The sequence below is a fragment of the Megascapheus bottae genome, chromosome 22 (assembly GCF_031878675.1).
Source record: "Megascapheus bottae isolate mThoBot1 chromosome 22, mThoBot2.hap1, whole genome shotgun sequence".
In the NCBI taxonomy this organism is placed as follows: Eukaryota; Metazoa; Chordata; class Mammalia; order Rodentia; family Geomyidae; genus Megascapheus; species Megascapheus bottae.
In genome coordinates, this window is record NC_143530.1 from 15,798,757 (window position 1) to 15,809,872 (window position 11,116).

Below are 11,116 nucleotides of genomic sequence, written 5' to 3' on the forward strand. Positions count from 1 at the left end.
ACTGGATAGATTAAAAGTGGGCATTCTCATGGCTATCACAGTACTAATGAGAAACTAGATTAAAAGTCCATCCCTACATGGATAAATAAAGAATATGTAGTGCATACACAACAAATCAGAGATAGAAAAGGAAAACCTGTCATTTGCAACATGAATAAATCTGGAGGTTATTGAATAGTATTCTAAGTAAATATTATCCTAAATAAGGCAGATACAGAAAAAATACACAGGATTTTATAGCCAGCCTATAACTGTGGTACACAATTTCATTTTTAAAGTGAAAGCACTCAAAAAAAAGTAAATCATGAAAAGTTTTGTTTTAGTTTAAATGTTCTATAGTACAAATTGACAAATTTATAAAAAATCCTTAGCATTATAAGACCACTTAAAATGATTTAGGCTATGACATACAAACCCTCAGCCTAATTTTAATTATGTTCTAATGTCTAAGTGCCAGTGATTGGATATAGAGATTCCCTTCCTGAATACTTGTTTGTTAAACACATCATTTGAAATATGATGTAAAAATCAATGTTAATAAATTATTTAAATGAAAAACACTAAAAAATTATTTACATAAGTAAATATCTGCTAGATAAATTATTAATTTATTTAGATGATAGAAAGTATATGTAAAAATGATTATATTCTACATAAATAATTTCAAAATTTCTAAGAAAACATGATACCCAAAAGAAAACTTAAGAAAATAAATACATTAACATGCTAATTGAGCTGGGGGCCCGTGGCCCACATCTGTAATCCTGGCTGTTCGTTCGGGAGGCTGAGATCCGAGGATCATGATTTTAAGTCAGCCATGGCAGGAAAGTCTGTGAAACTCTTGTCTCCAATTAATCACATAAAAGCCCAAGGAGGAGCTGTGGCTCAAGTGGTAGAATACTAACCTTGAGCTTAGGGGCAATATTCAGGCCGAGTTCAATGCCCAGGACTGGCCAAAAAAAATGCTAATCCTAGTTACTCAGGAGGCTGAGACCTGAGAATTTCAATTCACATCCAGCCTGGGCAAACAAATCCATGGGAATCCTATCTCCAATTAACCACCAAAAACCTGAACTGCAGGTATGATTCAAGTGATAGAGCAAAAGCCATGAATAAAATGCCAATTAAGATCCAGGGCTCTTAATTCAAAAGAGATAACATATCTTTTTTCACGTAAATAACATCAGACTATTTTACTCTGAAAACCATTTAAGGGGATTATAGGTCTGTGAGTTTATTTATGCATTTTCTTTCTTTTCTTTAAACAATTCTAAAGTCATTTTTACTTTTCATGGTTTATATTTTATGTTCAAACGACTTGTAGAAATTGTGCCAGTACTATGCTACCAACATAGTTGGAATCGTCACTGGTTGTCTCTGGACACACTGACCAATTAAACTTGAGGGATCATGAAACCCCTAAGGATAGCAGACATCATTGTATGAAGGGTAGATTCACAGTGAATATTCATTGCTTTATTAAAAGGAATCAATGTTGCTAATATAATCTAGAATCAACCTCTCCGTATTTAAGAAAAAAAAGCCATTAAGGTTCTGCTAAGGAGAGTCCATGCCAGTGAAAATGTTCAATGCGATTGTAGACAGGGATCCAGACTTCACTTGAATCTCATCCTAAGAATTTTTCCCTCCTTCTGTGATCTTGATGCAGTCCCCATTACATCTTAATCTCATTCTTAGTTGGTACAAAAGGGTGACTGAATAAGAATATCACAATGGCTGAAAATTCTACAAGTCATTACATTTACCAATCTGCCTTTGGGCCAGACCTCCTTCCATACCTGGTACAAAGAAAAGTACAGCTCGGTCTTTGGCACTTGGATAAAGAAGGTGAGAAAATGATATGGTAAATGGGAAAGGTCTCTCAAGATCACCTCACCGCCCTCTTATAGTGCACTAGGTAACCACTGTCCACTTTATTTCCTTAGATCCAGTTATTTTTATCCTTTCATCTGCTGAAATGAACATTTATTCATTATACCTCTAGATATACTGCCAATGGAAGATCTTCAAATTTATGCAACAGTTCAAAACAGTCTAACATACTATCCTCTTCCATTCTGCAGGTGAAGATGTGTTACTAATGGTTACCAAGAAAATATGTCTTAATCTAAAAGCCAAAATCAAACCCAGATGTTTAAACAGCAATTAAAATTTGAGGGTGGCAATAAGTCTTAGAGACATGCCTCTTCATCATTGTAAATGATGAAATAATATCTCCATGCATAATCATCTTTGTGTGATTAAGTACCCAATCTTATTTTATCTTCTAGCTTATATTTGCATGATAATAAATTGGATTAGTGCAAGTCATTGGGAAGATACTGAGTTTAAAATACAAAGTAGTTTGCAGCAGTTTAAGCTTAAGCCTTAAAAGCAAGCAGTTGCTAATTTCTGCAGGAAAAAAATCAACTTCTTAATTCTAGGTTTGAGGCTTGGCATAACCTTTACTGAATGTATGGATTTTTCTTACTGAGTAACAACAGCAGTAAAATGTATATTGTGCTGGGTGACAGACGTTCCTGCCTATAATTCAGGCTACTCAGAAGGCTGAGAAATGAAGGTCTCAGTTCAAAGCCAGTCTTGGCAGAAAAATTACACAAAACATGATCTCCAATTAACCAGCAAAATGCTGGAGGTATGGATCACATGACAGAGCCCAAGACATGAGCAAAAAACCAACCAGACATGTAAGAACCTGTGTTCAAATCCCAGTACCAGAAAAAAAGAAAAAAAAGGTAAAGAATTCCTATTGTGAATAAGAATTAAGAAGGATGTATGTTAGCTACTGAGAAGTTTCTGTTGTGTTATAAAAGAAATGATATCAGTTTTAATATTTTCATCAAAGTGTATCTGCAGATTGTGAGCAAAGATATTTTAGGGCACTATTTTGTATTGTAAGTGAACTAGAACTTTTTTTCCATGAATCAGAATATTTAATATCCATGATTGTCCTTTGGAGGTCTGGACATGCATAAAATGTCACAGAAGAGAAAGAAGCAGTTCAAAAATATACCATGACAATATTCCCAAAAAGCAGAATTTCTTTTTCCTTTCTTTTCAGTTTCTTTAAAGAAATTGAAGCTTTAAGCTTTCTTATAGTCTCTACCTTCTTAGCATTTCAACCTAATTTTTACTTGGTTAAAATCATTATTTATAAAATGTTCATTAAGATAGGTGGAGGGGTAAGGAAAGAGAAACAAGTGCAAGTACAATGAAGCCTGACTTTTCACACTATACGCACTTAATTTTCTATATTTTATTATATGTAAATGTAAAAGTTTGATTCAAAAACATAACTCAGGGACTTATTTACTAAGGAATATAGTATTTGAGTGAAGACTTGGGTTCAATTTCCAGGTCCCCCCTCCCCCCCCAAAAAAGATTGTTGACCCATAATTCCAACACAATTTTTACTAAAGGTAAGAGTTGTTAGGATTTTTCACTGTAAAAGAAGCATCTTGAATTTCATGAGGCTTAGTTATACTTTCTATTTTGTGTTTCGAAATCCAACTTCAGTTCCAATAAGAGCATTAAATAAGAACTTACTGACTGCATTTTTCTTTTGTATCTTTTAGGAATAAAGAAGTGAATACATGAGCCACCATGCACTGGACAAATGAGAGCTTCCCAACAGGATTTATACTGCTTGGCTTCTCAGAGAGACCCTGGCTGCAGACACCTCTTTTGGTGGTCCTTTTACTCTCCTATATGTTCACCATCTTCGGTAATGTCTCCATCATGGTAGTGTGCCTTCTAGATCCCAAACTTCATACACCCATGTATTTCTTTCTCACTCATCTCTCCATCTTAGACCTCTGTTACACCACAACCACAGTCCCTCATATGCTGGCAAATATTTGTCACAACAAAAACAGCATCAGCTACAGTGGCTGCGTGGCTCAACTCATCATCTTCCTGGCCCTAGGTGCTACTGAGTGTCTCCTCCTGGTTGTCATGTCCTTTGACAGATTTGTGGCCATTTGTAGACCTCTGCACTATGTAGTCATCATGAACCGTTCATTCTGCCTAAGGATGGCCGCTTTCTCCTGGCTCACTGGCTTCACTAACTCAGTGCTGCAGTCTTCCTTAACCCTGAGTATGCCACGCTGTGGTCGTCGGGAAGTGGACCACTTTTTCTGTGAGGTCCCTGCTCTTCTCAAGTTGTCTTGTGCTGACACAAAGCCTATTGAAGCTGAGCTCTTTTTCTTCAGTGTCTTAATTCTGCTCATTCCGGTCACATTGATTCTCATCTCCTATGGCTTCATAGCTCAAGCAGTATTAAAAATGAGGTCAGCAGAAGGAAGGCGGAAAGCGTTCGGGACATGTGGATCCCACATGACTGTGGTGTCTCTGTTTTATGGAACAGCAATCTATATGTACCTACAACCACCTTCCTCCACGTCAAAAGACTGGGGGAAAATGGTTTCTCTCTTCTATGGGATCATCACCCCCATGTTAAACCCACTCATCTACAGCCTTAGAAACAAAGACATGAAGGACGCCTTCAAGAGGGAAATATCCAGAATCTGTTTCTGTAAGAAATAAGAAGTGCACCGTTGTGAGGACGTCTTTGAGGAGTTCATCCATTTAAATAGTACTAATGTTTTCAGTGATTTTTTCCCTCTGTTCTTGGCTTTTGTGATTTTGTTGATTTCTAACAAAAGAGAAAGCATTGTTCCTTTATTCAAAAAGATTAAAAGTCCATATTATTGGTCAATTCAAAATCACATGGCCTTCCGGGAATCCTCACATGCACTCTGCTCGTTTGGTCTAAGTCAAGTTCATTTCTGCCTACCAATGCCATACAAGTCACAGGATTTAGCCTTTTCACTTGTATTGTCTGTTCTAGAAACATATGTTCTGGCCTTTTACTTAAGGATTTGCCTGTGTTTTATGATTAAATAATCAGGGATCTCAACAGAAGTTTTTCCATTCAGAATCAAAGTCTTTAATGATTTTTACATCCACATATACTTGCAAAGATCCATCGTATGTATTCTTCCAAAACTGTTTTAAACATGTAGTTTGACTCAAATCAAGCAGGCCTTAAGCTAAGTAAGTGTACATTTTTCTCTAGAAACTCACATTGTCAGCTACATTTCATATCCAATTCTATTTTTCAATCCATGCCTTTATTTCTATGAATACTTTCTCATTATTATATAGATTCTCATTAATATAGATGAGATGATATTTTAGTCAACAGATAAAGTATAACAAAGGGTTTCAGAAATCAGAAATAATTGTATATAGATCATATAGTTTTATATATAACTCTGTAGTTATATATAATTTTATAATTATATATTATATAGTTACATGATTTATATACATAATTTTATGCAGTGTAGAAAGACATGCAATACAATTAGAGATTAGATTTAAAGTGTAAGGGGTATTATCTACAGTAGAAAATCACTGAAAAACCTAAAAAATTGAACATGGCTCCCATGTACTTGTATATATGAGAGGTAATATTTTAGACACACAGAAAAAAGATAATTTGAATATATAATGTTTAATGGTTTTCTCCAAAAGGAACAAATATAATGCACTGAAAGCAGTTGTGTTTTTCTAGCACAGGCATAATTTTTTTTATTTTTTTGCAAAATCTAGACTATGCCATTGCTGTGTCTTGTTGAATATGTATAATGCATTTCAAACTCAATACATTCAAGAACCAAACACTACTCCCACTTCTGCACAAAACCTTCATCTCAAGCTGTTTTTTTCTTTTTTGTTCCAGTTGTGGGGCCTGAGCACTGTCCTTGGACTTTTCTCAAGACTAGTGCTCTACCACTTGAGCCACAGCACCACTTCCAGCTTTTTTCTATATATGTGATACCGAGGAATCGAACCCAGCTCTTCATGCATGCTAGGCAAGCACTCTACCACTAGGCCAAACTCCCAGCCCCCATCTCAAACTGTTTTAATACAAATAAGAAACTATGAATCATATCTCAGTTAGACCAATGATTCCTATTATCAATTTCCGGTCTGTCCCTTTCTTTTCATTTCTATATTTCTAATACTATTCTTTACATTACTATTTATATACTACTCCACATTGTCAAAAGAGTTTATAATTATTTTCATAAATTTATCTGTTCTCTGTGTATACTAAATCTTAAAGTCTACTCCACTATTCCTGAAAGCATAACTTCAAAAACTACAAACTGAATTTCCCATTGAGATATATAAAATTCATTTGGCATTTCTGTATTGTTAAATATTTAAATTATTTGACTTGTCCACTATAAATAATACATAAAGAATTCAACACACACGAATCCAGCTCAAAATGTCAGCCTATGTTCTTAAAAATTCTATTTCTGGCTCAATTTATACATTTCTTAGAAAACCTAAACATTAATACACAGTGTCAAATGGCACTGCAAAAATTGTGTAGCATTCCACATTTGCACAGCCTCTGTATATAGCACATGAGAGTTCATGGCCCTTTCCTAACTCTGAGTTATCTTATAAGACATTTGCCAACTTGAGTACAGAAATATTATCTGGTTCTGTTTTATTACTTAGAGTACTTTAAAGAGTATTTATTTTTCACATGTGGAAAATAAATGATCATAAACATTTAATTTTCCCCTTCCATACACACACACTTTCTAGATGAATGATGGAGTATATTTACTTGCCCTATTGTATGCACACTTGGTTGCTTAATTTGTTTTCCCAACAAAGTATAAACAAAAAACGTGTGGGTGATGAACTTAAAATCTGTGTTCTCTCTCTCTCTACCAGTCAAAATGATGTAAGAGACTTCCTAGGGACTCTGAGCCAGATTGATAACAATGTAGAGCTCTACATTGATAGACAAGTAGCATCAGTGAAAAGTAAACTTTGATTATTTCAAGCAGCTGGAAGTTCAGAAGTTTTTATTAATGAGGTCTAACATAGCGTGTACTCCTAATTATAGAAAGTTGTAAGACTAGTGGGATTCTCATGTTAATGAAATACAGAGTAAGAGACACCACATAAGGATCAGGTGCCTGGTATTAAAAATGAAAGCCAGTGGGTACTAGTGGCTCACCTATAATCTGAGCTACTCCAGAGGCTGTGTGCTAGAGATAGTGGCTCAAAGTCAGCCTTGGCAGGAAAGTCCATAAGATCCTTAATCTCCAGCGAATCATCAAAAGGCTGGAAGTGATGGGCCAGGAGTATAGCCTAGAGGTAGAGTGCTTGCCTAGAACGCACAAAGACCTGGTTTGATTCCTCAGTCCAACATACATAAAGAAAGCCAGGAGTGTTGCTGTGGCTCAAGTGGTAGAGCCCAAGGACAGTGCCAAGGTCCTGAGTTCAAGCTTTTGCTATGAATGTGGTACCGAGAAATCAAACCCCTGGTCTCTGTGCATGCTAGGCAAGCACTGTATTACTAGACCAAAATCCCAGCCCTCCCTAAAGATTTTTAATAACAACTATCTACCTGGAATTTGCATTTGCTAGGTATTCAAATTAATTTAGATATAATTGAAAGCATATAGGAGAATATGTGTATAGGTTGTATGCAAATGTGCTATTTTATATACGGAATTAAGACTTTCTGGATTTCCCTAACTAGGGCCCTAGAATCAATTTCCCCATAAATAAATCCTACTTAAAGTTAATGTTCAATGTCATGCCTCTCTGAAATAGAAAAAAAAATTAGCATTTATCTGAAGCCACGAAAGACCCAAAGCAATGTGGACCAAGAACAGAGCTAGAGTATCAAACACCTGGCTTCAAAATATGCTGACAAGTACAGGATGCAATAAAGCATGATAAATATAAACAGATACAAAAGCCAAATGGAAAAACCAGAAATAAGTTCACACGCAATCAAATAACTTTTGATCATCTTGACAAGAGTGTACATATGAGCAAGAACATATTCCTTTAAAACGTGGTACTGGAAAAACTAGATATGTGCAGATACATGAATGATACTGGATCCACTGCTCCTCTCATAAACAAAAATCAATACAAAATGCATTAAAGTCTTAAACAACAACAACCAAAAGAAATTCTAAAAGTACTAGAAGAAAACACAGGAGAAATACTCTGTGACACTGATCTCAGCACTGGACCATGATGTAAAAGCATAGGCAACAAACAAACAAAAAATAGGTCATATATAAAGTGTCCACACAGCAAAGAAATAATCAGCAAAGTGAACAGACTGTCGACAAAGTGAGAAAAAGAATTTGCCATCTGTTTGTCCAATAAAGAAATAGTAGCTACCTGGTCCCTTACATCTAGTAATAAGTTACTTGGTGGTTAGAAAAGTCATAGCTATTAAGGAAAGATAGAGTTAGTGCTCTACTTCATGAAAGGTGATGATTGTTTAAAATCGTGTTAGGGAAAATAGCTAGAAAATATTTTGAATATCTTTATCATAAATAAATGATAAACTAGATGATAGATAATTATTCTTAGCTAATCAACACACAGTATATATTACATATTCAAACACCACACTGTACAAATTATATATAATATATTGTATATAAAATATATAATATAATATAATATATAATAAGAATAAGTGAAATATTTGCATTTCTACATAGATAAATAAGTAAAATATAAAGTGGTCAGTGGCAGGAAATTGAAATCATTTAAAAACACATCAAACAATAGGAGACATTTGCTTCCAGTACAATTCAATACATAACTAATTGTACTTTTCATAAATAACTCTGTCCCAAGGAACATTCTCTGTTAATTCAATTGAGACAAACATATATAATGGTCTGTTAGAAACCATTCCCAAGCGATTTTAGAAATAGCATACAAATATAAAACACAAAAAAGAATTACACGTATTTTCTAGTATGGCCTTCAAATATCATGTCTTTTCTTTTTGAAACCCTTCATCACCTGAAAACAAGTAAGTTTTTAAGCTAATTCTTAAATATTATACTCATCTACATGTTTAGGCTTCTTAGTTCACATATGAAAAATTGTAATAAATTTCTTCCTATATGCTTGAAGAATAATTATGAAAAATGGAAAGTAAAGTGATTAGTTTTATAGATTGTACATTTTTTCACTGACTTTCCTTGTTGTCTTTAGTAGTACAAATGAATTACCCTTTACCAGAGCAGTTTATGAATACAGTGAGTCTTGATCAGTGTCATCTCTTTTCAGCATTTTCACCTGTCCCACCTCTACCCACCCTTTCCCTCACTCTTCTTAATTTTGTAGGATATACACTTTTTGACTACATTCTCCCCCTCTTCTCTTTATCTACCCTTTACCCCTTGACCCCACTCCATCCCTTTATTTTGGTGTTTATTTTGTTGAACTTTGCCTTTGCCTTTCTAAAGAATTACACTGAGTTCTCACTTGAGTCTACTGGATTTCAGTTAATACATTTGTGCACACTTGCCCAGCACCCACTGTATTTACTTATGAACATCCTTAAGAAAGGCTCTACTGTGCAGATCATGGCTTAGGATGAATGTGAAAGACGGAGAACATTTCATTTCGAAGGATCTTTTCTAAACTTAGAAAATAACTACTTCAGTGGCTTGTTGAACAAGCTTATTTCTTTTCATGACATATTCTCTTTTTGATCTCTCACAACAGGAAAATCACCTAAATTTAATACTTTTATTTACAATCATGAATCAGAGCAGGCTCCATTTGATAAAATGGAATAAAAGCTCCCACTGGACAAGAGTAGCATTGTGACTTTCGTAAGATAAGCAAGGGAATAAAGCAATATACCAGATCAAACCAAATTAGTCACTGAATGCCATACAAACTAAAGTTTTGAAAAGCAGACAGATCCTCAAACAGATCAGCAGTTGTTAAAATGAGAGTTTAATGTCCACCTGAGTTGGCAGAATAAGAAAATCCTCTTTGGTTTTTACATTATAAAACCACCACCATCATCATCATCACCTTATACAGACTGACTTTAACCAGTTGTCTTTCAAACGTCCTGTTTCCTCCTTTATGTTACAGAATGGATGGTTCATTATTGTTATCCAGTAAACATTATTGAATAAAGTCTATACTGATTCATAAACTGCATAGAAAGCTATAGAGCTATAACTAAATATGTTATCATTTAATCTTTGAACAGGAGTGACGATCGTTCTCAAGAAAAAGCTACAAGTAACCCAGTAAATAATAAGGAACATAATTTAAAAACATAATAATTTAATGAAATTGTTGAAAGAATAATTTACTGATCACAGCCATTAATGGTAAGTATAAATAATTATGAAGAGTTCGTAGAGGACAGTCTAGAATTGCTCTAAAATTTTGAAAGATAGCTGGGTGCTGTTGGTTCAGCTAGTCAGGAAGCTGAGATCTCAGGGTCACAGCTCAAAGCCAGTCTGGGCAAAAAAGACCCCATGAGACTCTATCTCCAATTAACCACCAGAAAACCCAAAGTGGTGCTGGGGCTCAAGTAGTAGAGCACTAGCCTCTAGCTGAAGAACTCAAGAACAACGCACAGGCCCAGAGTTCAAGCCCTATGACTGACCAAACAAACAAAAAACAAATGAATAGGCAATAGATGTCATAGATCAAATATAAAATAATGTGGGGAGATTTGGGATACCTAAATATTTATTTTTGCAATTTAATTCATGTCATGATTATTTCATATCCCAACTGCAACATAGAATTTTTACCATATAAACAGGCTGATAAATATCTAAACATTTGCTACAATAACATCTTGAATAATATAAACTAAGTTGTATGCCTATCATACACAAAACTCTGGGTTCTCTTCCTAGCACTATAAAAAAAAAGTTAAGTCCAATAGATCAGTCATGCTCATTCAGAAAACATGATTAGAGATGTTTTCTGTTTTTTAATCTTGAAACTAGTCTAAACTTTTAGGCTGGATATCTTATTACTTCCTATAAGGCATTCACAACTATTTGCTATTTATAAATTTCTCAGTCAGTATCAGGATATAGGAATGAGTGATTACAGTGAAATATACAGAATGAATTTTATTTATCGTAAGTTTTGAGCAGGTATTAAGAATACAAACCTTTATGGAGATATTTGACAGAGTTGCTAGGATTCTTTCGGATCATTACGGTTATTGGACACTTCTGTCTAGGATATT

At 34.6% G+C, this 11,116-nt stretch overlaps 1 protein-coding gene across 1 annotated transcript; it reads left to right on the forward strand.

Annotated features, from left to right (window-relative positions):
• The first annotated feature begins 3,618 nt into the window (after positions 1-3,618).
• LOC150048064 (putative olfactory receptor 2B3) lies at positions 3,619-4,582 on the forward strand. Its single transcript, XM_090355370.1, has one exon. It carries the CDS (start codon positions 3,625-3,627, stop codon positions 4,564-4,566), a length of 942 nt encoding a protein of 313 aa, XP_090211496.1. The 5' UTR covers positions 3,619-3,624; the 3' UTR covers positions 4,567-4,582.
• The last annotated feature ends 6,534 nt before the right edge of the window (positions 4,583-11,116 follow it).